The 26,911-nt window shown below is 43.0% G+C and overlaps 4 protein-coding genes across 5 annotated transcripts; 1 reads left to right on the top strand and 3 right to left on the bottom strand.

Moving 5' to 3' along the window:
• Positions 1–4,250: 4,250 nt before the first annotated feature.
• On the bottom strand, positions 4,251–5,068 carry LOC122398013 (microsomal glutathione S-transferase 1-like). The gene is made up of 2 exons (XM_043397587.1): positions 4,849–5,068; positions 4,251–4,767 (listed from the first exon to the last, which is right to left on the bottom strand). Exons 1-2 carry the CDS (start codon positions 4,960–4,962, stop codon positions 4,444–4,446), a joined length of 438 nt encoding a protein of 145 aa, XP_043253522.1. The 5' UTR covers positions 4,963–5,068; the 3' UTR covers positions 4,251–4,443.
• A 735-nt stretch (positions 5,069–5,803) lies between these two features.
• LOC122397645 (ubiquitin-conjugating enzyme E2 R2) lies at positions 5,804–23,218 on the top strand. The gene is made up of 5 exons (XM_043396929.1): positions 5,804–6,323; positions 12,383–12,469; positions 20,586–20,683; positions 20,863–20,997; positions 21,532–23,218. The coding sequence occupies exons 1-5, from the start codon at positions 6,150–6,152 to the stop codon at positions 21,752–21,754; spliced, it is 717 nt and encodes a 238-aa protein (XP_043252864.1). The 5' UTR covers positions 5,804–6,149; the 3' UTR covers positions 21,755–23,218.
• A 136-nt stretch (positions 23,219–23,354) lies between these two features.
• Positions 23,355–25,394, bottom strand: LOC122397644 (glutathione S-transferase C-terminal domain-containing protein homolog). Its single transcript, XM_043396928.1, has one exon. The coding sequence runs from the start codon at positions 25,392–25,394 to the stop codon at positions 23,700–23,702; it is 1,695 nt and encodes a 564-aa protein (XP_043252863.1). The 3' UTR covers positions 23,355–23,699.
• Positions 25,395–25,450: 56 nt separating this feature from the next.
• Positions 25,451–26,911, bottom strand: LOC122397646. Of its 2 annotated transcripts, none has more exons than XM_043396931.1 (4): positions 26,229–26,911; positions 26,037–26,127; positions 25,688–25,921; positions 25,451–25,613 (listed from the first exon to the last, which is right to left on the bottom strand). In XM_043396931.1, the coding sequence occupies exons 2-4, from the start codon at positions 26,090–26,092 to the stop codon at positions 25,451–25,453; spliced, it is 453 nt and encodes a 150-aa protein (XP_043252866.1). In that variant the 5' UTR covers positions 26,093–26,127; positions 26,229–26,911. The 2 variants fall into 2 exon arrangements, with proteins under 2 accessions (XP_043252866.1, XP_043252865.1); XM_043396930.1 differs by having other exon boundaries at positions 26,037–26,196; positions 26,367–26,910.

The following is a 26,911-nucleotide window of genomic DNA, read 5'->3' as shown; positions in this document are numbered from 1 at the left end:
TGGCGTTTTCCATGGATATTGAAAGATTTGATGGCGGTCGGAAGCCTCGCGACGAAGATGGCGTCAAAACATTGACCGCGTTTAATGCACGCGGTTGTGAATAAGGATGCGCGAAACGGGGACGTCCGTGAGCCGCATTGATTTACGTTAAAGGAAGCCGATGGACCGACACCCGGCGTCCGCGACGCGAAAACGCGAAGAAAAAGCGTCGCGTCTCGTTCCGTTTCGAGGCAAACGGTCCATAAGCGGACATACGAATTTAACGCCGGTCCCAGCGGGACGGGAAGGGGTTGAATCGCGATTGCATTTGCAGTCTGTGATGTCATGGACCGTTTTGGAGACCGGGCAATCCTTAATACAGTGATAAATATTCGTGCGCGTTTTGCAAAGCCCATCGAGATACAAGACGCTGGGCAGGAGGAGGGGATCGCGTTTCTCCGTAACGGCCATGACACTAAATTACACACCGACTTGTACAGCGGTTGTCAATCCGCGTTTACGACACGGTCGCTCCATATACGCGCGTCGCGACGCGATTAATCATCTCTACCGTGGACCGTGCGTTTCAGAAACCGGAATACCCAGACCCCGATTCGACCCAATTCTGCTCGTACTCGTCAAACAAAATTAAAATTCTTTCAAATGCAAAATGGATTTGCAGCTCTGCTCCTCTTTTTCGATGCCTCGAGAATCGATCGAGAAAGGTTGGCGAAGTTTTCGCGGAAACGTCGACCATTCGACAACTAATGCGTTCCGTGACGAAAACAGTAGACACGACGAATAATTGATCGAACGTATGCACGATATCGATCAGTACGGTGCCTCGAGCATCGCTGAAACGCCCGATCGTCCTGTCACAAAAGGTGGCGGTCACCTGCGACGCCGCGGTATCAACGGAAATGTAATTACGATCTTGATATTAACTCCGACGTGAATTGAATCGCGGGGCCGTTGAAATCGCGGTGACAGCCGATACAGAGAAATGCGATTTCGGACGGTGACTCGCGCGTAAGGTGGAACAACGCGACAGGAGACGGGAAATTCTCACAACTTGTCAGAACGATTGATGACTATTGGAAAACGGAGATATCGGCGCGAATTATTATTATTATTTTTTTATTAACGGGGAGAGAACCCTTTGGGAGAAAGTAGGGTAAAATCGGAAAGCGGGTTAAAACCAGATACCATTGTTCTTCTAATTGCAAGACGAGAGCTGCAATTAGCGGCCCACGCGTCGTGTTCGACTTGGACCGATGACGCGACTGTACGAGCTTAGTCACGAAACGGATTTATTTATTATCGTGGTAGAATTCTTTAGAAATGATTTAAAAGACGCTAAAAATATATTCATATAATCTATGCATTTCGTTGACCAGTTACCATTATTTAAGATTCGATTAAGTCTTCTATCCATTACGTTTCGGTGCCAATAATCCGTCTATTAGGATATCGGACGTTTAGAGATAATTTTCGTCTGGTGACAGTTGGCCCAAGTGGCCATGTATTTCAGGTATCGATATCCCTAATCGAGAAGCGTGTGCGATAGATTGGAGCTGGCCGCAGCGGCACGCACGAAAGGATCCCTCACCTCAGAAACGCAAGCTATGAGGTCAATACGCCTGCCGCCTCTGTACGGCTACCTACCTCGGGCATACTGACGGATAATGATATTGACTGGTCGCTAATATTAGCATTTTTCGGAAAGACATTCCATCGGCCTGCTGGCCTACATATCGTCCGCGTGCCGACACACGCGAGGCCTATCTTGTTTGCGCTAAATTTCATCGGCGCCGGTGAAACAACTCGGGCATACCTATACATACCGATGCATGTCTTTGCCACTGCAGATGCGGTTACCACAGAGAGTATCGACGAAACAACGGGAGTTGCATCTACGTGTTGCTGGGAAAAAACGAGGCGATCCGCGATCTATTCAGGCTAGTACGTTTCCTTGCGCGATAACATAAGCAAAACCATATAAAAAGAGAATTCTCTGCGTCGCGTGTACGCTAGATTTCAAAGAAGATTCTTAGTCCTCTGTTCGATCTATTTTGTATAATGAATTGTAGATCTGGATCTTTTGACTTTCGTCAGGCTACAATAATGGGGAAAAATCTCTTGATTAAACGTAACAAGTTTTGGGAAAACTTGGCTTGGTTTTATATTTAAAGCCAAAGTGATGATAAGCAGGACTAAATACGATAAAAATCGATAAGGGGGTTATTATGTGAATGTACAACCCTCGACGTTCAAGGTATCGTGCGATTCGATTCGGCAGAGTACATACAGTCCGCTCGTTATTGTTCTATTGCGTGGAATTACGGACTCTGTGACGCGATGCTAGTATTCAGGCATCGACGGTTTCTTTTATCAGAATTATTAATTGCTGTAATTACGGGTGGATCGATTCATCGCTGAACGTCGGGGCATTCAAAAGGCGGTTACGCTTCTGAGAAAATTGCATCGCACGGATAGCCCCTGAAAGGCGGCAAACGTTATTGCATCCCTGTCAGGCACACTGCACTGTCAGCGGCGTTACGAAAATCGCGTTTCCTCCGGGGGAAATTTTTGATACAGTTTCTCGTTTAAAAATATAATTACCGTTAATAAGACGGTCAACCACAATTTTCTTTTACCGCTGTCAAAATTTTTTTTATTGTTATTCGACAGTCTCCGGTGTTTGAAGATCAAGTGTCGATCGCAATCTTGAAGCGAGATTAGTTTAAATCTAATAACGAAAGTAGGGAGGAGAGATCATTGATTCTTTATTACCGATTTAAATGGCCAAACTCGTGAACACGATTACGAACATTGAACAAATTTAAACGACACTTACCTCTACTTATGCCGTTCTACCGACGTTTGTACATAACATATCGATCACCGTCTTCGTTGAAGATGACAGCGGGTCTTCGATCATTGCCAGATTACGATATCGCAACACTGATCGTCGCGAATGACCCGGTGATACGATCTGTTTATTCGCGATTAAATTCGGTCTAATCGTTCGATGCATATTCGGTAACGGCGAGACGCCGTTGCACCGACGGCGGTTCGCACCTCACAGATACATCGCGACGTCTGACGTTCCCGCGCCCATTGGCGTCGAAACGGCGTCACCATGACGACCGCACACAACACTCAATGCGCATGCGCGGTCCGCTTGCATTGCACACCTTTTACGCGCCAATATATATAGCAGCCCACAAAAGTGATCGTACGCGAGAATAAAATTCGTTCAACTTAATTTTATCGGCTAAAGTTTTCTTCTTTTGGTAACTGAGACATATCTGGTAGATGATACAGCCACCGAGCCACAAGAGTCTTCGTGCAGTTAACGATAATACAAATTTCAGGTCTGTTAACATTTGGCGGGATAACCCTTTCCCTGAGTTACAGCTTCGTAATCGTCGCTGCATCGATTGCACCGAGTTTGAAATACTTTCGTTGCTCTCGCATTTAGATTTCAAACTAGCTTTTAATTATTCTCGGTTTGAAACCAGCTTTTTTCCAATTTTTTGGTTCGGGTTCGTCCCACGGATGCTCGATTGGATTTAGTTGCTATTGTATGGGGAATATTTTATTAGGTTGTGTAATAAGTTAGTTCGTGTAACAACAAAATTGTTGTAAAAATGTTATACAATACATTTTAGACACAAGATTTACCTATGCTCTTGGATCCTTCACACCAGAAAATAAATCACATTTACTCAAATTCATTCTGGGTCAAAAACTTTGAGATTTGGATAATATTGTTAAATTGTACATTGAAGAAGAAAGTAGACATTGGGGTTCTTAATTATTTTGGTTAACAGCAGAACATAATTGATAAAACATACTTCTTTTTATCTTGCTAGGCCTGTTTCATACACAGATTCATTCTTTGTACCTTAATATCTCCTAGCTTCCTTAAAAACATTGCAAGAGTAGCTCAAAAACCATACAGAATGTATGAAATCAAATCTAAGTTCTTCTCTGGCAAAAAGAGAAGTATTTTGAATTTCCAACTTTATACTATCAGTTGAAACAGTTTTGTCAAAGGTCAAAATTACTTTTATGATAAATTATCTTAGGAAGCATTAGTATTAGTTATCTGCAGCTTACAAGTGTATCTAAATCACAAAACAGGGTTAAGTAAGCATGTAACATGATTTAAATTGTATAAGAGGTTTGGGAACATAATTAATATTTAAATTGTTACAAATATATTCATTTATTCTTCTGTAGAAATACAAAATACAGAAATGTATAAAATTATTTCTCAAAATACATGATCTCTGGTATAAATAAAGGAATGGCTGTAGAATGATTTTGTGACATTAAGTTCTGACTGTTTTGTTCATACATGTTCTAAGATACAGATATTCAAATATACTCTGTGTTACATGATAACAGAAAACAAAATTACATATTAAAAAACAAATGTATCAAATAATATTCGAATCAAAAGTAATATGTTAAGGTACTGATTGCTTGATAAATTGTAATGCCAAGTCCTACAAAGAAGGCCAGTGCTCTGTAAGGTTGTTTCGGTACAACAGCATATACCAATGTGTGAACAAATCGAGCAATGACAAAAGTCTTGATCAAAATCCCAGCCAACCATGTAGAAGGTTGTGTAGTTAACCACAGAAGAGTAACTATGTACCAAATGGGAATGTTTTCTAAGTCATTTAGATGTGCTCTGCGTACACGTTCAACATCAGGATCACTGTAAGAAACCTTTGACCCTTTTAAATTTGCAGCATCTTCGGGATTTGAAAATATCTGTAACAATATAAGAATTATAATATTTTTTAATCGCACCTAAAACATAAATGAAAATTATTTCTTACAAGTAAAAAATACCTTTTTTGAAAATCTCTGACGTACAGTCAATGCTACTATTCCTACTAATTTTAGAGCAAGTATGCTGCCCCAAAAAGCAAAAACTTTAAACGATTCCGGATTTATGGTTACCATATTGAAATATTCGTCTCCTTAAGCAAATCGAATCTTACGCACTATGCGAACGTTCAAAGCGAGGTGGGATCATGCCACTCGTACTTTATATACGTGCGATAGTAGATAAGGGGGAAGAGGGGAAATAATTACAGAGACGTAAAAAAACTTGTGGAAACTGAATGTCATCCTACGTTGATACTTTTGATACCACGGATTCAAAAATCTTCTAGATTAATATCAACGTGAAATGTTTAAAGACAATTTTTTCGTATATTTCTTTTATTTTAATGTCTATAATTCATTTTATTGTACGATTTATACAATATATTTTGTATTTCTTGATTAAATTTGCTACATGGATACAACTCATGTTACGTGTATGTTTAAATGAAATATATATGTGTAGATTGTAAAGATTTTCGTACAAATTTATTAATTATTAACATTTAATAAGTCTATGTTTACATATTTTTGTCCAATAAGATCCAATAAGATCGTGTTACGCCACGGCTTATGCTGATAGGCTGTTGCCGTTGGAACGGATGCAACGATCAACCAATCAACGAAAAGCATAAACGTCGCTGCGTTGTGTATCACGTGATTGGGAGCCTTATTTTCCAATCAGGAAACAGGAAGTCTAGAAATGTGTCGGGCTAAATAGCGAATCGCCCCAATTTTTAACCGTTATTCTGGATGGTTGAAAGGAAATCCACCGTAACGATTGGAGGACGGCGATTGGTCTGTTCTGGGCTTATTTTCGCTCGAAAATTGTCAGCGTTGTGGAGAAAATAGGGGAAAGTCGTGTTGCGCATGCGTCGAGGGTAACGCTGACGCAGCAGGTACGTCAGCTGTTTTGTTAGAGTTGCGTGCATCGGGAATGGTGTATTGTTGACTGCAGAGGCACTTCGCGGTTCGCAGGTCCGATCGAATTTCTTTGTTTATTTGGTGTAGAGAATCGTACTATATAATCATAGATAACTTCCTGTCGCGTGTGAAAGATCACGACACGTAGAGACACGGCCAAGGAAATCGCGGTGGAGGCCTCGAATTACCTGGTGGAAAGCCGTTGGAAATTGATTCTCTCAGGAAGGAGCAGTGTTCGCAAAGGCGTCCGTCCGACTGTGGTGCTCTGTGCTACCACTTCAGGAGGTTTAGGACGTTCTGCTTTCTGGAACGGGCTGCGATACTAATTCCAGAAGGGAAATATGGCACAACCGACAAGCAGCGCTCTCAGGGCACTTGCCCTCGAATATAAAAGTCTTCAAGAGGAACCCGTCGAAGGATTCCGCGTGAAACTCGTTAACGAGGACAACATGTTTGAGTGGGAAGTTGCTATCTTTGGGCCTCCAGATACGCTTTACCAAGGAGGATACTTCAAGGTAAGTTAATACAATTGAACGTAATTTTTGTTCGTTCCGGCTAGCCTGACGTATAAAGAATTCATACATAACGAGTATTTATTATTTTTTTCGTCGCGTGCGGGCATTGCGATAGAATGTGCTTTTCATTTTGTTGGTTATGTTTCCGATTTCTCTTTCGACGGTGTTAATTTTAACGCTCACGCGTTTGTTTGTTGTATAAACAACGGTCGTTGCTTCTATCGACAGAATATCGTAAAATATAATTGTAACAAGTTCAATTAAATTCGATAAAACAATTATTTTACGTGCATATATTTGAAATACACAAATCACTATAGTATTTGTTTTTCGTTGCCATCGAGTTGAAATTTTTCTTAATTTTTTCTTTTGCTCACGATAATTCAGATTTCTAAAAACTCAATGGGTTAAATGTCCCACACCTTCGCGTTCTCGTACTTAAAAGCAATATGTTCGCGATTTTGTGTGTTTTTCCTAACCGTGGCGAAAGTACACTTTTCAGAAAAGTTGAGCGTTTAACGTTTCCGCATAAAGGTCGCGCGATACGCGAAGCATTTACGTTCACCTTGACCAGAAAAATAGCAGCTCTCAAATTGGCTTTTCCTTTTTTCGTTGTCAACAATAATAGATAATACACCGTTTATTGCCGTCAATTTGCTCGTCGCTCAATTGCGTTCCAACGAACTTTTAGACGATACTAACCAACCGACTTCTAAGCAGCATTGAGCAATCCTGGAAACTAAAGATTACACAATGCAGGCGGATCGGTTGACCTGCATTCTACGGTGATTTTAAACCTTCGATGCAATACTGAATTTCCTTTCGATTCGTTTCGTGCCGTTTACCAACGAAAATGTTTCAAGAACGAATTCGTCCACGTTGATTCGTATAATCGGTAATTGTCACGAAAGGAAACTCTTATTCGCGATGGTATATTTTCTGTCTTTCGCGTTATTTGTTCGTTGGAACGGATATTTGCGACATCGTTATGTGTTCGGCCTAGTCCGCGAGTAGAAAATGAATTCTGCCGTTGCTGCGTGGTAATACGCTTTTTGTGCACCTCGGTCCGCTTTCTAAACCACTCTCCGCTTCGTTATGAATTTACGAACGCTTATTCACGTAACGCGACGTACCCTGTCTTCCCACGGTGAACCTCCATGCAACGAACACGACCGACAACACCGTTATTTGCGAATCGTATCGTTATCGTTCCCCTTGTACGTGATCCACGTCTACGTGGGTGTTTCGAATCCTGCTCGACCGGACTCTGAATCGCCTCGTAATCCCGACTATAAACTGATCGTGAACAGTATCGTCGCGGTAACTTGCAATGTTATTTGTTACCAAGACTTACCACGATTACGCGGTGCAAGTCAATCAGCATCGTTTGTCACGCGGTTGAAGATCTTTTTCTTAAGAATTCTTGTTAGGCCATTATTCAGCCTACGCAATTCTTTAGATATTTGCAGTTCTATCCGGATATAAGTTCACAAATCTTTTTATAATTAACACAATAAAATGCAATACAATTCCGTACATTTATAGATCGAATCGGGCAAACTGCACGAGATTAATTTGTCGGCCATATTGGTTTACACATAACTCCAGTATACATCCTCTTCCTAATAAAAATACTATATCCTTCCTTGAATAAATTCTTGAGAAAGTCTTTTCTAATCCCGATGAATCGTATTTAATTAACGTGCTTCCTCGCCGACGATAGGTTTAAATACCGAGCTGAATTTTAATTCCTGCCGTTTCTAATTACGCTCGTACGCCAATTATCAATGGTCTCGATCGTAAAGGATACCGCGGGCCCGCCATGACGGAAACGATAACTCACTTTGTCGCGGTAAAGAAACTCCGGTCTTATCATCGTCCCGTTGCTTCGCGTTTCGTGGCCAAGTTATCATAAACAGTCGTTACTTTCTCAGGATTTACGAGTGACCCGGCATAGGCGAAGCGTAATACGTCGGTCTTGTTACATAAAACGCCATCGAGTATTGTCTCGGGATCTATCTTTGGCCGGCATCCCTCGAATCACCCGAACGACTTTCACCCAATCCCGTTGCACTTCGGGATAACCGACAAGGATTTCTTTCCACGGGGGGGGGGGGTTCTCGTTGCTGGTAAAGGGATCGCCGACAAACAGGTCTTCGCCGCGGCGCTGGTCGCGTAATTCTCTGCATCTACATCGAGACACGACCGCCCCCTCCCCCCCTCCTCGGGATTTTGGCCCATTTAATCCTTTCACCTCGCGGCGAGATGGGCATCGTCGCGAGAGCAACTCGATCGTGCGCCTTTTCCACGAAACTGTTGCTGCTCGAATCGATACGCCATAGATCGCAGAGAAATCTCGCGGATCAGGTAAGAAACCACGTTGCAGAAGTTTCGTTGGCTAGGACCGCGGAATTCGGTGCCGGTTCCGAGAAACGTGCACCGCTCTCGCGAAAAAGAATTAAGTTATTTCGAGCGCCACGGAGTACGGACAGATACGGACCTACTTCCCTTTTGCGCAACCTTTGCATGATTCACGGATGAATAATGCAGAATTTTCTTACGAAACTGTAGTCTGGTGGCCCTCGGGATGTCGCGAGGATTGGTTTCGTTTCGCGGTCCTTATTGTTATCGCGTGTTTTCCTCTTTTCATTTCGGACGAATCTTCCCACGCCTTCGATCTCTGTTTCTTTTTCTCACGAAACGAGGTCCCCGACCATCCAGGGATTTTGATACGCGAGACTCGATGTTTCCATTTCTCTTCGTCCGTTGTGACCGTGGCATGAAACGTAATGGTTGGTTAGCATAGTCGATTCGCGCCGTATCATTATCGCGTCGTAACGCGTTCGTAGAATGTGTCTTGGCCGCACCGAAAGGAAAGCACGAGCCTCGTAATCGAAGAAATTAATGGGCTGCTAGAAGTTGATGAATTCTGAATGCGGAAGCTACGTTAAATGTTCCTGTCTTTACGTAGCGTACGCTGTTTCGCGTAGGTACCAAATTATAAGTATAGATAAGTGTTTTGAACCCTGCTATGCCCAGTTGAATTATTAAAACACGTGGTCTTTACACGCTTTTACCGCTGGTTTTGTCAATACGAAATTTTGGAATGTGTCGTAATATCTGGATCACGACCTTTGTTTGAAATATTGTAACATCGAAACGTAATTGACAATCCGGGGGGTATATCTGTTCGCGAACATTTACGTAAACGAATTGGCACTTATAGCTGGAAATATCGAAGCGCGGTTCTTCCTGATCCCCGAACGCGTCCGTGAACTAACAAAAATCATATTTTTTTTACCTGCCGTTACGGTATTGTCAAGGTAACAGTTCCCTATCGCGCGTCGAGAACGTTGCATTATTGAACAGAATCGAATGCACGCGGTCGTTCGTTCAGCCTTACGTGTCAGAGATACGTTGCGATATTATTTTTAACGTCGACGACGAGTACATTCTCCAATATTCATCGTTTACTCGAATTCGTGCGAATCCTGACCGTCTCGTTCCGATCGGGATCGGTTTCCCGGGCATTTCCACGACGGAACGTACAGTTTATTTGCATATTGTCTGTGTCGTTACGAGAAACGTAGAAAATTCCTGGCAACTGCATAAATGATCGATCTTGCTAGCTGTTCCGAGAATACCTGTCGCCGATGTCATGCGAGATTACTGACTGATAAAGTCTGATCGATTTCGCCGTGTCATATTAAAAAGCTCGGCAATACTGTTCTTCGAAACGATGAAACACGAACGGTGGGTTAAGTTGCAAGGCACCTGACATTTTCTAGCGCAATTTTTGTCCGTGAAGGTATTACCCGCGTAACTGAAACGAAGCCGAGGCGGATCGTTTCAGTTATCCGGGTTTATTTGCACCGCACCTGGTTCGCGTATCTAGCCACTTATTTGGTCTAAGCACTCGTTTCCTTCTGACAAATCGACTCTCGCGCGGAGCGATAAAGTTTCGCCAAGAAATGCAAACGAGCTGCCAAGGCTCTCCGTACAGGACGATTCTCGAAACTAGGCCAAGCTACAGCTCTTTTTTTAGCGAAGATACAAAAAGTGCAACGGTGCAAGTGCTGTACGCAAGGAGCAACCCCCCCACGTGACCTTTCACGCTCTTTTATATCAGTCTGATTAAAATAGGGACGCTAGATAAATGCGAACATTAGAAAAATATTTCCTGCACGCCAACCAGTATCTTATATTTTGAGGTTGACGACTGAATTGTCGTTTGAACATAAACATACGATTCGTTTCGGAAGAATGTCGCGTCAAAGGGAAATCTAACGTCCCTGTAATTAATTGCAAACGCGACTAACCGAGAATAATTTCCACGTGGAAACGTAAACATAATCTCGATGGAAAGTAAGTTAATTTCTGGGACGCATTATCCCAGAGGACGTGGCGGATATTTGGGCCATGACCAGGTCGCGATCAATATAGCGTCCCGTCGGCGGAGCATCGACGAAAGTCTGCCAGCAACGTCGGGACGACCCTTACGTACACCCCGTGGAATGAATTCATTCCGTACCAACACAAACGCGCCAGATGAGGAGGAGGCTTCCCTTTCTGAGCACACTCCAACGCTCAGGCAGCCTGATGCGCCGATGCATTCGTTATACCGGTGCATGCTTTAATTTAACAAACTTCCAAATCCGACGGTTAAATTATCGCGTGCTGGACAGCGTTTTTCTTTCCATGGTTCACCCCAATACAACCTAACAAATCGAGGGAACGGATATAACGATAGAAAACGACGCAGACTACGTCGAATAGCAATGATCGCGTACACAGATTCGTACAGTGGGATTTACGTCGTGTTTGGACTCGTTTCAATCGGAACAATCTCAACAATCCACTGGTACTATTTTCATAAATGTAAGATCAAAATTACGGAAGATATTTTCATTGTCGCGTGAGATTTCTTCGTCTCGCAGCATCCCTCTCAAGTACCAGAGTCGAGATCAGGTTTTTAAATTTAACCGTATAAAATTTGTTAATTTGTATTCCGTCGATCATCGATATTAAACGCCAATTCCCTTCCCTTTACGGGATGTAATTAAAAAGTCTATTGATTCATTGTCCCGAATTACTAGATGTGTTATTTACCCGTCCTACCAAATATTAAAAGGCCCCCCCTCAGTGAATGTGTTAATACCCCTAGGTACGAATGGTCAAATGAGTTTTTCGATACAGAGGGTTGCAACATCCCCTTCGCGAGGCCTCCACGTACTACGTAGTGCTCAAAGAGTATAAAATCGCGTAGATAACGGGTCAAAATGTGAGCAGGTTTACGCGAAAAACACAACGAACGGTTGTACGAAGCTATTTTTTATAAATACTATGCAACGTGTCTAGTACACGTGAAGTTGATCCTATCGACTCATAGTTCCACAACGCAATATCATAATTTCTGGTCTTGTTTATTCGAGATAAAGAATTTTAAACAGGTCACCCGTATAGCTCGTTTATTTTTAAATATCGAAAAGACTGTTTAAGGCGACAGCTGTTGTTTTTTTAGTTCTGGTTGGAAGCACCAGGGTTATTGGAACGCTATTATCGTAAAACGAATATTATATACTTCGACTCATTTCCTCTATTCGTTTAATTGTACCGAAACAAGCTAAACAACATAACAGACTCTCTCATCAGATCTTTCAATCCAGTGTCAAATTATCTACTCTTCCTACATGTGTACTTCCAATATATGAAATCGATGTTTCGATGTCCAAAGAAATTTACATCCTCGCTATAGCACGAAGGCTACTATACTGCTATTAGCGGTCCACTCTGTACGCAATGCAGGATTGTGTAGACCACTCGTTCGGGTTGTTCGCCGCGTTTTCCAGGTAAATTCGCCCTTCGACCGCGTTTCCTGATATCCGTCAATTTTTCTGGACACGGGCGGCTAGTAATAGGCAAACGACTTGCAAATAATTTCCCGGTACGAGCGTTATCGTCTGCCTTCGATAATTCGCAACAAACCGGCGCTCGATTATCGATCCCATCCGTCGAGCAGCGTCGTTTTTTTTTCTAACGCAGCGATGTTTCTTTTCCAGGCACACATGAAGTTCCCGCCCGATTATCCGTACAGTCCACCGAGCATTCGGTTTAAGACGAAAGTTTGGCATCCGAACGTGTACGAGGTGAGTAAACGCGGGAATTATCGATTCTCCCCTTCATCCCCTTTTTACGCGTCTGTGTTTCGCGTACTCTTTCCCCGCCCCCCTTCGTCCCTTTTCAATCTCTCTCCTGGAACTCTCATCGCATCCCCTCCGCCCTCTTCACTCTCTCTTTCCTTCGTATCCTCCCTTTCGCTTTCTCCGATTCTCCGCGATTTGTCCCTCGCCCTTCGCTCGTAGCATTTCGTCTCGTCGCTCTTTGGGACTCGCGAAACCCGCAGCCTTGCAGTCGTTGTTTCGAGTACACGTGAATCGGGGAACATTCAGCAAATCGTAATTTTGATAATTGACGGTTTCAACGCTGCGGAGAACTCTACTCGGGACGCGATATTAACGTTCGCTTTCCACGATCCTTTAATCGCGTGTTCAAACGATTCTTATTTATTTCGATGCTTACGACGTGACTAAAGTTCTCGCCACTCGACAAAGTCTCCCGTTGCAATTTTCTGAGTTTTATTGGAATAAAGTAACTGGTTTCCGAAGCTTATCGACCATCGACGAGCGCATCTCTCGCGCGCGCTCTTCGTGTGACCCTTCAGCGGCTACCAAAGAGTCAATGACCGTCCAAAGCTCGTCGGACATCCGTGTCCAGTCACTTGTTGTTGGAAGGGATGAGACTAGACGAACGCGGTACGGTTAACGGTAATAACGCGCGTAAATTTTATGCGTCGAGCAGCGTCGCATTAATTACACGCGCCCAACCAGACCATCGAACAGGATCATTGAAAAGAATCGTCGCGTTATCGGATATCTGGACATGTAAATATTTAGTTATTTATTTGGTAAATAAACGGGTTGCCCCTTCTCCAAACATCGTACACTATAGCGAGTATAGTGGACACGGTTTCGCGATATCGAGTTTAATTTCAATTCGATCAATATCGAAACCAAGACGCTCTTTGCCGTCGTGCCAATTTTTTCCCCATCGATGAAAGTTCTGCCCCGTTATATCGTGCAAATATGATAGGCTGTTGTACGCGTGTATGATATTTACCGTGGCGATACATACTTTTCACGCGTCGCGTCTTCTCGCGTTTGCACAGAGACCAATGTGTGTACTCGTTGGAAGTAATATAACGAGGTCGTAAAAAACGCCAAGGAGTCAAGACGGTAATGCCCTTTACCGTGGAATGTCGACGATTCAGGGACGAGGTAGAATCGACGCTCGATTTTCGCCATACTTTTTCTATCAATTCGTGAGTGTTAACTTTCGCGCAGAAACTTGCAGCGGTGGTCGATTTTTGAGCGAGGCAAGGTGGTAGTTGACATAAATTATTAGTAGACTTCGTAAATAGAGTCGTGCCTGTGTAATTGTACCGGAACAGCTGCAACTGTGTCAAGACAAACAAATTGTTATATCTATAGCGTATACGCGGCGAACCAAGGATACTGTATCATTAAAAATACATAATAAGACTATCACTTTATTAACGAATTAGCATTTGAGTTATGGTAACTGGGTTTTCCCTTGGTCGTACCTGCCTCGTTCGCTACCTGACCGCCCGTTATGGCTACAAAGAGTTTGTCGAGGGTCCAGGTTTCCCCGTCCATGGTTGATAATTATACCTGGCTTAAATTACTTTCCTACGACGATGCTCTACGCTTCATTCTTTTCTTATTCGGTCCCATAGAATACACGGAGAAAGTTTGACCATTGAAACCTAGGTCACGATACTTTACAGTATGCAACGTGGTCCTAAACTAGTTTCTAAGAACGCGTTTCAAACACCTCGCTAGATTCGTTCGAGCAAGTATACCTTCGCGCCTCCTCTCTTTTTTCCTTTTCTCGGTAAGATTAATGCACCACGAGCGCATGGCATTGAACAAGAATACATGTAATTCGTTTAACGAGTATGTACCGGGGCAGTTCGCTGAACACGCAGAGTTCCCTGTCGCCCGGATGAACCCTGGATAAACCTGCGCCGCGTACAATTATCGGTCAATCGAGGCGTCCATCTCGTTGAGCGATTCCTTTTTCAGTCGCGTTCGTCTGGGTCAGCTGGCGATTTATTTTCCCCAAAGGTTGTATCTCGTCCGCAGAAATTCGCTGGGAAGAATTACGTGCCCGTCGCCGCACGTAGGATGCGTCACGTAATTTGAGCGTAAACCGCTGGAATCCGTGTAACGTGGCCACGTTCAATGACGACCGAACGACTTTCCAACGAGGTCCCTTTGTCCGCGATCGTCTCGCCACGTGAGTCACGTGCACCAGAGATTTCTTGCTCCACGGGGGATCTTACCGACTCGCTATAAACACGAGACACTGCCAGACAATAATAATTCTACGCTGAAAATTTTCTCTCTTCGGTACGCGGTGGTATTGTTCCCTCGGAACTGTTTGCCCAACAAGTTACAGGTACCCGTCGTTAGAATCTAGATAACCCCTTCGCTACGGGATCCATACGTCGCATAGATTTTGCCCATCGGCTAGAGACAGACATGGAAACGTGGTTCTGTTCAATTCATTCCTATATTACGAATAAAACACGACCTTCTGATATTTCTAAATGTTCACTGTTTTTAAAGCCTTTTACATTTTGTTGGAAAATCGTAGGACGTGCGGTGAAGAGGAAGAGGTCGTCGCCTCAAGATGCGACGAACCGTGAAACGTTTGTGACCGAGAGTACCTACACGCGCGTACACTCGGTTCAAAAATATCGTCCCGTGGTCGGTTTCGACGCACGAAACGCGTTCCGTGAGAAAGGGCGATCCTCCTGGTGGCCTGGCGACCCGCACACATTATCCCACGGACACGTTTCGTAATGGCGGAGCGATATTTTTTAGCCCGACGATCTGAGAGAAGAGATCAATCCCCCACGTGTGTCACAGGTCCGCGCTTCCACGTCGACGGCACGAACCACTGGTGTGAGGTGTTTTCAGCGTCGTTTACGAACGCCTAGGCCGTAAGGTGGAAAACACTCGTTGAGGTCGCGCTCAGGATCTTCGTGGCACGATCTTCGTGCCGTTAACCCTTTCGAGCCGAGCTTTGACTTCACACGACTACCAAGTACCGTCTTCAAACGCCAGCGAACGATCGCCGATCCTTATCGTTTGGATATCTCGTAAATTGCGAAGCGTCGAACAGCTACCAAGTTTCAATTCCGTACTTTTTACACGAGTAGATTATATCCTTTTAATATGATTTCGGAAACACCCTGTATAACGAAACGCAACTCTAGATCCGTTATGCTCGCGGCCACAGAGTAGCGCTTCGTGTCGAATCTCCCCTCTCTTTGCCCTGAAAGGGTTAACGGGATACAGGACCCTGCGAACTCCATGAGAACCGAACAAGACTAGAGAGCCAACGCGCAGGACTCGCGTTTCCGATTCGAAAAATAGTCACGTCCACCGACGAATTCGTGGAAGTTTAATCCGGGACGTACGATTCTTCTTTTCGAAGTTTAATTAGAATACTCGGAACCAGCGACGTAGCGACTTTGAATCGAACTCGAACTAATTCGATCTTTCCGCCATTTTACAAATTCGTTGGAACTTCTCCCTTTTTACTAGGAAGCCAGCAACGAAAGTGTTTGTAGATTGCAGGAGGCGCCACGAGGTTTCGAAATGGTTGCCAAGAAAGCTATGGATTTTCGTAAATGTTCACTGTCGAAAGAACTTCTCGTCGATTGTCGGGGATATATCGCGAACGTCAGGCAGTAGGGAAAATGGCACGAACGCCCACACCTTCTGCAGAAGATATTTAGAAACGTTGATCGTCCACGAGGCTTCCTGTTCGTAGCTGCGAGGAAAGTTTCACCGCGGAACCATACTCGTATGATTCATCGTCGATGAAAGCGTGAAAATGGCCCGATCGCCCCGTCAGGCATTATTCGACGGCCGGAGCTCATCGCTCAGAACGATCGATTCGATAATGATCTTTTTAATTGTCTCGATCCGCTTGGAAAATCTTGGATCGTTCATCGAGCTTCGAGAATCTTAGAAAACCGTTCTCGTTTTATAGTTCTCGCGATACCGTGACTCTCGATCGAGCGACGCTCTATTTTCGAGGCTGACCAGCGCCTCGGCAAGTCTCTCGCCTCTCTTCTCTCTCCGCGTATCCCAGATTTAATACAGGTGTCGCTAATTTTAAAAATCTGCTCTTTGGGACCAGTTCGTTAAAACTGACTTATGAAAAGTGTTATTACTGATATCTGTAATCGCCTTACCTAATATCCTCAGCCAATTAACAGCGGATATAACCGTCGATCGGTTGATTATTATCGAATCAGCTTTAGCATCGATTGCTCTATTTGCTAAACCTTGATTACGTATAGGGGTTGATCGTAAATATCCGTGTCTTTTTATATTTATATTCGAAGCATATAATTAAAATGGGTATTTTAGTGCGTCGCGGCTTCAAAGGCGAAATTTATTTCTGCCAGCTTCGTGGCCGGAGCGTTCGCGCGACACGGCGCACAAAAGATTCAACTTTTTTTTCATCGCGCTTTTACGCGATAAGAAACCGCTCAACCTGTTGCACATCACTGAAAATGAGACGCGTTCGATCCGATCTATCGAGACTTATTTTCATTCTCGCTGTCGTCGCATACTTCTTACGTTATTGGCGCGTTGTCGATGAAACGTTGCACCAAGGCTACCTAACGGTTGCGTCCATCGTGAAATTTCTTTCCCTAGAAAAATACCGATTTCTACTTCTATTCTCGACCAGCTCCGTGTTCCTACGTGGAAATTTCCATAATAATTATCCTCGTCGGAGATGTACTTTCTTGCCTTGGTAGTCATGGCCGCGAATTTTCGGGAATCACAGCAGAGGCTGAGAACCAGAGAAACGCCCCCTCTCTCTCTCTCTGTATGCTGGCCACTCGCCAACGGCACTGCGGTATGCCGTGCTTTTGTCCACAAAGAGCATGCTTACCACACGTATACAGGGTGATTCTAGAAACTGTTCCGCCGTAGCTCCTTTCTAGGCAAACATACCAGCACACATCGGTAAACGTATCCATATTTTCCTAGGACCGGTAGCTTCTCAACGGAATACGTCTATGCGGACAGACACGACTGCACGTTTAAATAGAACTTATTCCTTTGCATTAATCTATTCGTATCGTTATGCCACGCGTGATGGTATTAAGGTATACTTAGCGAAACAGTTTCGCAACAGTGGCACACCCACGCGGGGTTCAAAGAAGCAATCGTGGTACCGTGTTAACACAGCCACACGATCCGGCCTCGTGTGCATTCGAAAACGTGTAAATTTCCCGGCACGTTTGTTTCTATTTTACCGTGGATGTTTGCGCGCAAAAAATTCTATTGATCGCAAAGTCAACCCTCTCCCCAGGGGTGCGCTTCGACGATGGAAACAATGCCGGTGCGTCCCGGAAAACAAGCAACGATAAAAATATATCCGAATACACGCGTTTCTTTGTCGAACCGACCACTCGATTGCTCGATACAATTTTTCTGAATACTTTACCACGGAATACTTTATTTCGACGGATACTTTGTACAATATGGGATAAACTGAAACTGCTACGAAGAATGGTCTTCGAAATCGTTCCGGAAGTCGGTCCTCAACGAGTAGGGATCCAAGTTCCTTGGGTCGACCCAGGCAAACGTGATGCGCAGCTGTTCCATAAGCCTCGGTTTACGATGTTGTGTCGCATAGCGAAGAAATTTTTTTTTAAACCCGGCATGGCGACAAACGCGTTTCTCTAATGGAATCATGGTCGTTGTGCAACTGCAGCGTCTTTACAAGAGGCTCGTGGCTGTAATTTGATACGGAAGAACCGCGGACGTTACTGAAATCGAATGAATCGGACGACAAATTTGAACGTGCTCTGAGGAGCTCGATAACGAAACGAGAGGAAGCGTGTAGGACGCTATTGGGTTTTATGCAGTCGTTTCTTATGCCGATCGATCGGTCCCGGGGTTTAAACGCTTCGGTGAACCGGTACGAACGTTCCACGAAGACGCACGGTGCTAGAAGTCGTCCGTGTAAATGTTAATCGCAATTACGGAGCAGATTAGTAGATGTTTCGAGCGTGTGGACGCGGAAGCGACCGCTGGTTACGGTTCACGATAGAGAAACTGCACGGCTCCTAGCAATGGCCTACGTATCGCGGCGCTGATTGGCGTATTGTTGTCGTACCTGTCGATTAAATCTAATTGCTCGTCGTGCGCCAGCATCCATCGCCCTTTTCAATTAGCGGATAAACCTACGCGCACGGTCGGACGAACCAGAATTTCTTTATTCTCTGTTTAAAATTTTTCAAATCGTTCTAATAAAATTATTTTCGGTTGCGGGGGTCAGTTACAATCATTTTTGGTGAATAAACATACCCCCGAATTCCTACGCACTTTCGAGAAAAAAATTCGATTAGGTGCTGACATTTTTGGGTAAAATTAAATAATTTCAAATCGTTTTAAAAAAATTATTTTCAGTCGCAGGGATCAATTGTAATCATTTTTGGTGAATACACTTACCCCCGAATTCCTACGCACTTTCGAGAAAAAAATTCGATTAGGTGCTACATTTTTTGGCAAAAATTAAATAATTTCAAATTGTTCTAAAAAAATTATTTTCGGTCGCAGGAGTCGATTACAGTCACTTTTGGTGAATAGACATATCCTCAAATTCCTACGCACATTCGAGAAAAAAATTCGAATAGGTATGACATTTTTGGGCGAAATTGAAAAGTTTAAAATTGTTCTAAAAAAATTATTTTCGGTTTCTGGGGTAATTTACAATCATTTTTGGTGAATAGACATACCCCCGAAATCCTACGCATTTTCGAGAAAAAAATTCCTAATCGAAAATGTAATTTATGTTGCCCGAAAATATCACGCGAATCTTCAAAATGTCATAACTTCTGAACGGATTGGAGGATTTTAATGTTCAAAACGGCAAACAACGGGTATTTTAGCGTAGAATATGTAGACATTCTAAAAATAATCAAAAAGTTATTCCTTAACCCCGTAAAATGACAGAAACCCCATAAAAGTGGTCCAATTTTCAAACAGCCATAACTCCTGCAATACTGAATATATTTCAATGAAACTTTTTTCTGAAGTAGAGCTCAGGGATACCTATAAAAAAGTATTAGACAAAATTTCCATAGGACGTCAAACAAATTTATTAAAAATCACAAACGAATTTTGAAGAAAAATCGCAGGGGGTAGATGCCTAAATTTCTTGACGAAAAAAAAATCTTTCAAATCGTTCTAAAAAAATTATTTTCATTTACGGGGGTCAATTGCAATCATTTTTGGTGAATACACATACCCCCGAATTCCTACGCACTTTCGAGATAAAAATTCGATTAGGTGCTGACATTTTTGGGCAAAATTAAATAATTTCAAATCGCTCTACAAAAATTATTTTCGTTTGTGGGGGTCAATTGCAATCATTTTTGGTGAATGGACATACCCCCGAAATCCTACGCACTTTCGAGAAAAAAAATCCTTTATCATTGGATGTAAAGTCTGCACGTATACCTCGTCTGTTTTTTGGACCTTCGACCAAACGTTTGTTTTCCCAGTGGCTAATCTGTTCTCAGGGTCGATTGACGCGGAATCGAATGCTCCTCTGACTGTCAAAGCCTATCTTTGTCATCGAAGCTTCGCCCTTGAGAGTTAGTTTCGTTGTAAAAAGCACGTTTCTTAGTGTGTCCGAGTAAAAGTACGTCTAAACATTGTTCAGCATCTGTCTCTTATTACTCAGAACAAAGTCGAGTGGTCATTACTTGGCAAAGTATTAGTTAGGTTGATACGCATTAAACGTCGTTTCCCCTGTTTTGCCAAACTTTTAAAACATAACCTGTTCGACGCTAGAAACAGAATACAGTGCAATCAGATCAAGACCATCATATTTCACGCGGAAGGGTTCGAGCAAGATTTTGTTCTCGAAATTGGTCCAAGTTAAACGGGTTGGTCAAATGGGCTTTTAATTACACGGCTGCCGGTTGCTCGAGCCAAAGAAACGTAAACAGCGCTGCAGGTACCTTTAACACAGTTCGATGCGTGAAACGAGGGATCTTTTGTTGTCCGGATTATTGCAGCGACTCGATTCGTCTAGCGATTATTAATGATTTTTAATCTGTTGTCATTGTGTGTCGCGTAGAACGGAGATCTCTGCATATCGATCCTTCATCCACCCGTAGACGATCCACAGAGCGGCGAACTACCGTGCGAGAGGTGGAATCCAACACAGAACGTCAGGTGAGTATCCCATCTTGGTACCTATAAGAAATCTCGACCTGCAAAATACACGGGACGTCGAGTATAACGCGGTGCGTGTATATTAAAATATACTTCGAGGCTTGACGTGCGTATTATCAGGTATCCACGAACCGAACCCGCGACGCAAAAACGCTAAACGAGTTCTGGTTTTCGAATAGGACGATCCTCCTGTCGGTGATCTCGCTCCTGAACGAGCCCAATACGTACAGCCCTGCCAACGTGGATGCTTCGGTGATGTATAGGCGTTGGCGTGACTCCAAGGGTCGGGACAAAGAGTATGAAAATATCATAAGGTACGGTAATATCGATCTATCCTGTATCTCGCCTTCCTGTTTTTTTTTCTTTTCTTTAATTATCGTTCGCCTGCGAGTTTTTTTCCATCGTGTGAAATACGACGGATAACGGAACTAAGTAGATTACCATGATGCGTAACAGTAACAGTCTGTGCATTTATTGATTCGATCGACTAATTGATAATATGATAGCATTTGTTCTCATGAAACATAGTCGGTTCCATAGCCAAGTGTAAATTATTTTAAACGAAACTCTCGCTTCGTAAACACCGTGGTCGACGCATAGCGCACTAATTCGTGAGGACGCAAGTTTTAGGTTAGGGTCACGCGGCGTCGAAACGACGTGGTTCGTTTCCATGTTGTTTCGTGTCTTGCAATCGAGAAGAACGAAGGTTGTTTTCAATCGTTAGACAAGGAAAAACATAAAGGCTCGTGCGACCCTAACTTGGAGGAAAGACAATGGGGGATTCGATAGGGTGGAGGTGTAAGTAACGCGTAGTGGTGCGTCCAAGGAACCGTTTTGCTCGTTCGCAGAAAACAGGCACACGCAGCAAAGATAGAGGCCGAGAAGGAAGGAATCGTCGTCCCGGTGACACTAGAGGATTACTGCATAAAGACGAACGCGAGGCCAGCCGAACAGCAACTGGACATGACGGATTTTTACGACGACGAGTACGAATTAGATGACGACGAGGACGATCAATTGAGCGCCAGTGAATACGAGGACGGCGACGACAGTGGCAACGGGGAGTCGTGATCCATTTCCTAAGACGACGGGATAATAAACTCGAATAAAACAAAAAAAAAAAAAAGAAACGCTAATTATTATCAGTTCTGTATAGATTAATAAATTAACGGGCTTCTAAACCGGACGCTCTCTCTGTCTCTCTTCAGACGTGCCACCTATAAATTCAAGTAAGCGCGATTAAATTTACGAGGACGGTCGTCGCGAGTACGTTGTAATTCAGAATCGTATTATTGCGCCATCTATCGTCCGCCGGTCTTGGGGCGAAACGAATTCGTCGAATTATATTTGTTGCCATTGTTCCGCGTTTGGTTAATTTTACGGTAGAATTGGCACGGTCAGATCGCGAATGTCCGAAGAGAATTGTTTTGCGAACTTCTTGTCGGTATTCACGTACGAGGAATATCGAAATTCTAGAGTAAATTGTCGAGAATGCCGAGTTTACAAGCTCTTTAACTTAAGCAATATACGGTATATACATAAGTACTTTGTTAAGAGCACTGTGCTTGTTGTGTTGTGGTTGGCACGTCAATCTTTTTAACTAGGCAAAGGGATGGAAACGAAGGATCAATTGATTCCGGCTCGCTTGGGCGATCAGCGTTCGATAAAAAAATTTAATCGCGATAAAGTACAATGATTGGGCTGGCTCAAGTTATCCATGTATCATATTAACAGTGTTATCGGTGAGCGCATCGATTGATCCTGCGGTTCCAGAACTTCGATAAGGTTTACATTCGAACGAAGTAAAATTTCTCTGTTTCCTGCGAAATTGTTTGTCTTACGGAGCCATAAGTTTGGAAAGAAATTCGATGTATAAGCGAGAGCAAAGAATATATAACAAATCCGCCGAGGATGACCCGTCGGACACACTTCGTAGACACTTTCTTTTTGTATTTAAAACGTGCATACACTATACGCTTAATTTTTTAATATTCTTTTTGCCAACGAAACATGAACCGATTTTTATTGTTGTTTGCGTACGTTTCTGATGATACGATGGGTCGTTCCGATCGCGGCTCTTCAGCAGCTTGTTCAGGCGTAGAACATAATTTTTGCTATTAACGGTACACCTTAAGTTTCGATCATTTGTCATTGACATTGCTAAATCTTTTGAGAAGAGTACCGAGGTACGTTTACGGGACTTGTGCGTGCATCGTGCTACATCCACAAAGTCAGTTTAGCTTGCGACGTTTCTTAAGATCTCTTGATGTTTTAAGTATTATCTTTCACAACGGGGACAAAAGCTTTTGTAGGCGAGGTTCATTAAACGTAAGCTTATTACTTAAGTGAAAGTAATACCAGATGCGGCTAACCTACTCTGTGGTAGTGTATCCGTGCTCGTACGACTGAAATTGTAAATAGTACACAAAACTCGATCTTAAAGACATTAAAACGTGTAAATGGATACGTCTCTGATCTTCGTTCTTCGTTAGCCTGTTTTAATCGAGAGACCAAAATTAAGTATGTTGAAAGGTATAAAATCGGAAGGATATTTAAATTTAAATATTGCCCGAAGGAAGTATATATACTCAGTGCTTGTAGTGGTATAGCAAAAAAGTAAATATCCCCTAGTTCCTTGATATATTAAAGAACCTTTTTCATTTCGTGTCGTCCCTTAGCTACTTAATAATAGACGAGAACTGTGTAAGACACCGACGTAACACTAATAATTTGTATACTTGGTAATTCTTTTCTCCTTTTTTTGTACATACGAATAAAATCTCTTCGTACAAATTATTAATAAAACTAGCGCAATGATATAACACGCTTTTGTCAATAGTTTAAGGTAACAAAAATGGCTGCTTCGTAACCAACAAAATTTACAAGAATGCCTCCTCTCTCTAGGTAAGTAAACGACACTTTCTTTATTCGCAAATCCGTTTATTCGTTAACAAGAATAGCTTCCACTCTCTCCGTATACAAAAATCAATATAAATTAAAAATAAACGCAACGCAATTAACTCTCACGTTCTGTACTCGTAATTTCTTTTCTAGGAATTCCTACTAGTATGTGATGTTTAGGCGTGCACGTGTTCGGTATAAACTTCGAAATGTACACTTTGTAGCCGAATTGTTCGGCCTGTAGCTTTCTGTCGGTATCGATGATCGCCATGCATTTGTACCCCTGCTTCGTTTTAACATTTCGATCGTCGTGCGTTTGATCGGCAGCGTGACTCAGAACCATATATTTCTCCTGATCCATTTGTCCCTTCAAAACGTTGCTCCTCGGGTACGTCAAGTGATGGCAATCGTGCAACGATCCGTAACAGCACGGGCAACAGATGAAAATTGCTCTTCTTTTCACGCATTGTTGCAGAACCAAATCTGTTGCAACGCCACACGCGTGCAGTGACATACCAATGTCAAAATCTCCTTTGAAATAGTCCAAATTGCACTGATAAAATTTTACATTCGTCAGTTTCAACTTTCTCACCCTTTCCTTGGCCCTGTTCAACGACTCCTCTTTGTTCTCCAATAACACGACGGTACAGGATGGCAAAAGATGAGCGACCAAGATACCCAAGTGACCGCTACCGGAACAGAAATCGACTATCACGTCTCCCGCTTTCGCCAATTTCATAACGGGTTTGCACATGTTTTGTATTTGCTCCTGTTTCTTCTTTAAACGCGCTTCTGGCAATGCACCACCTTCCGGGGTGGCGTCGTACGGTACCATGGACCAGTCTAGATTCAATTCCGCAGCGAATGGTTCTAAATCGAGCGTCGTTTTCACGTTCAATGTTTTGAACAACTCCAACGATTGCTCCACGTCGTCCTGTTTCGTAAACACGCGGCTTTTCGGTCTATATCTGTTCGGGTCACTTTTGTACAAGCTTTGATTCACTACGTGAGGAAGAGTATAAACGAAATCGTTCGAGTCCTGGTTCTTTAACAATGGTAAACATTCGAGACAGTCGACTATGATCTGATCCTGGATCATTTTCTTGTACCATTTAGCGGTCAATGGAAGTAACTGCAACGTTTTCTCGCTTGAAAATACAGTCAACAAAATATGTATACACACAAATATAATAATGTCCGCAAGCGTCACGTGCGAGCCCTCCGTGTACGTATGCTCCGGCAAACGGTTTTCGTTGGAAAACTTCTTCGACATCGTGTATTTGTACAGATTGTGCAATCTGACCGGTTGCGACATGTGACGCTCCAGTCTCGCCATGCTGGAAGGCAGTTCGTTTTCTATCGTGTCGTCCGCGTGTAAAAATTTCACGGCCAGAATCAAATCCACCTCGCAGAATTTCGTCCATACGCTTGCCTCGGAGCACGCCGTCAGACACGAGTCTTTGAATCCTAACAATTTCCGACAATAATGGTCCGGATGTTTCGCCACTACCTCCTTAATTATTTGACGCAGAGTCGCGCAAAGTCCCGCGATACAACTAGTCTTATGTATGATAATAATTGGCAACTCGCATGATCTCACGAAAACGGAGACTTTATTCGCATCCATAACTTCGTACACAAAGGTGGAAATGTCTATCGTGTACGCTCGTTCCAGAGACTTTCGTTTGCTTCTCACCAGTTTAATATTAATGTCGGAGTTGCAATATTTCACAGTAAACAGCGTTACTATCGTTTCGATCGGCGCAAAACACAATTCGGCTAACGAATATATTTCCAAGTAAACTTCCATTATTTTTTGAAGCAGAGTACAAATAAAGGAAATAAAAAATAATTGCTTAATATCGGTTATACGCTGGCTCTTAGTTGTCTGGCTACTTTTCTGATTATCCTTTGCCTCAGGACATTTTCTCTACAATAAACACTGATACAAGAACATACGGCTAAAACAAACATGAATGCCTCAAACTTAAAAAATGTTCTTTCTTCTAGCCAAGCTACCCTGTCGCAACTGAAATATATGTATTATTAATAAATATTTATTTGTATGCATACAATAATTGTAAATTAAAGAGAGTCGCTTACCTTCTTGTTATAACTTCTCCACTTTTACATTTTAATGCTTCCTTGTATCGTGCATGAACGCATACATCTATGCTCTTGCTTGCAATTTCAAAAGCAGAACAAGGATGACATTCTGAAATTATTTCATACTCCTCCCCGGACAAGCATGTCGTATTATTCTCATAATTTTCCAAATACAGTTTGCTCGAGCTGTCTGTCCAGTGACTTTCAACAATAAGTACTAACACAGTTAACCTGCAATAGAGAAAAAATGTAATCACAATCAATTACGATATTAATTTGATTCACCAATGTTTATTGACGTTGGCTAATAAACAATGGTTATAAGATAGCATAAAACAAAGCTAACCCTCCCAATAATGTAATGCCAATTAACATTCGTTTCTTTGTACAAAACTCGATCATTTCGATGTGCACTGTTTCATAAAATTCCACGTTTCCTGCCAAGTTACGCGATCCATGTGAGAAATTAGTAAAACCGTTTCGAGCAGGTTAATCATAAGTAAAATCTAAAACACATTCCAAGTGAAAATAATTCTACCTAAATCAGATCTATACTACGTTCAAATAACACGTGTTTGATAGACTAATGACGTTTGCGAGTAAGTGCGCTACACATTCGTGTTCGATCATGGCACACGTGTCTATCAGTTCGTTCCAATCGAAATAAATACGACACCGATGTAGTGTTACCAGACCGAGCACTGGACAGAGATACCAGATGGACCATCGGGGACACCACCCTCCACTTTCTCACACTATGCCAGATCACGCGTACGTGACCTCCTACGTGTTTCGGACAGTCGACAAAGATAAAATGACACATGCCCTCCTTCTCGATTCTCCGAAGTTGCCCGAAGTAATTTCAGACCGTCTCGTGGGAGTCGAGAGAGGAAGGCTCACATCTGGCAACGTATAACCCATTACTGTTGACTACTGCCAGCCTCTCACAGCCTCTGCTGGACTCTGCTGACCATCGCTTATATTTCTGACAACGTATGACGATTACTGCTGACTTCTGCCTGCCTTCGCTGGCCTCTGCTGACCGCTGCTGACCATTCCTCATACTTCTGACAACGTATGACGATTGCAACTTGCTATTAGTTGCCCCTGCTGGTCTCTGCTTGCCACTGCTTGCTACTGCTGGCCTCCGCTGACTTCCGCTGACCACTGCTGACCACCCCTGATGCTTCCGACAACGTATAACGATTACAACTTGCTATT

This window comes from Colletes gigas, unplaced genomic scaffold (assembly GCF_013123115.1).
Source record: "Colletes gigas isolate AHSC1104 unplaced genomic scaffold, ASM1312311v1 Colletes_gigas_Sc00010, whole genome shotgun sequence".
Lineage (NCBI taxonomy): Eukaryota > Metazoa > Arthropoda > Insecta > Hymenoptera > Colletidae > Colletes > Colletes gigas.
The sequence above is the reverse complement of the archived record's forward strand: the minus strand, read 5'-3'. Positions and strand labels throughout refer to the sequence as shown.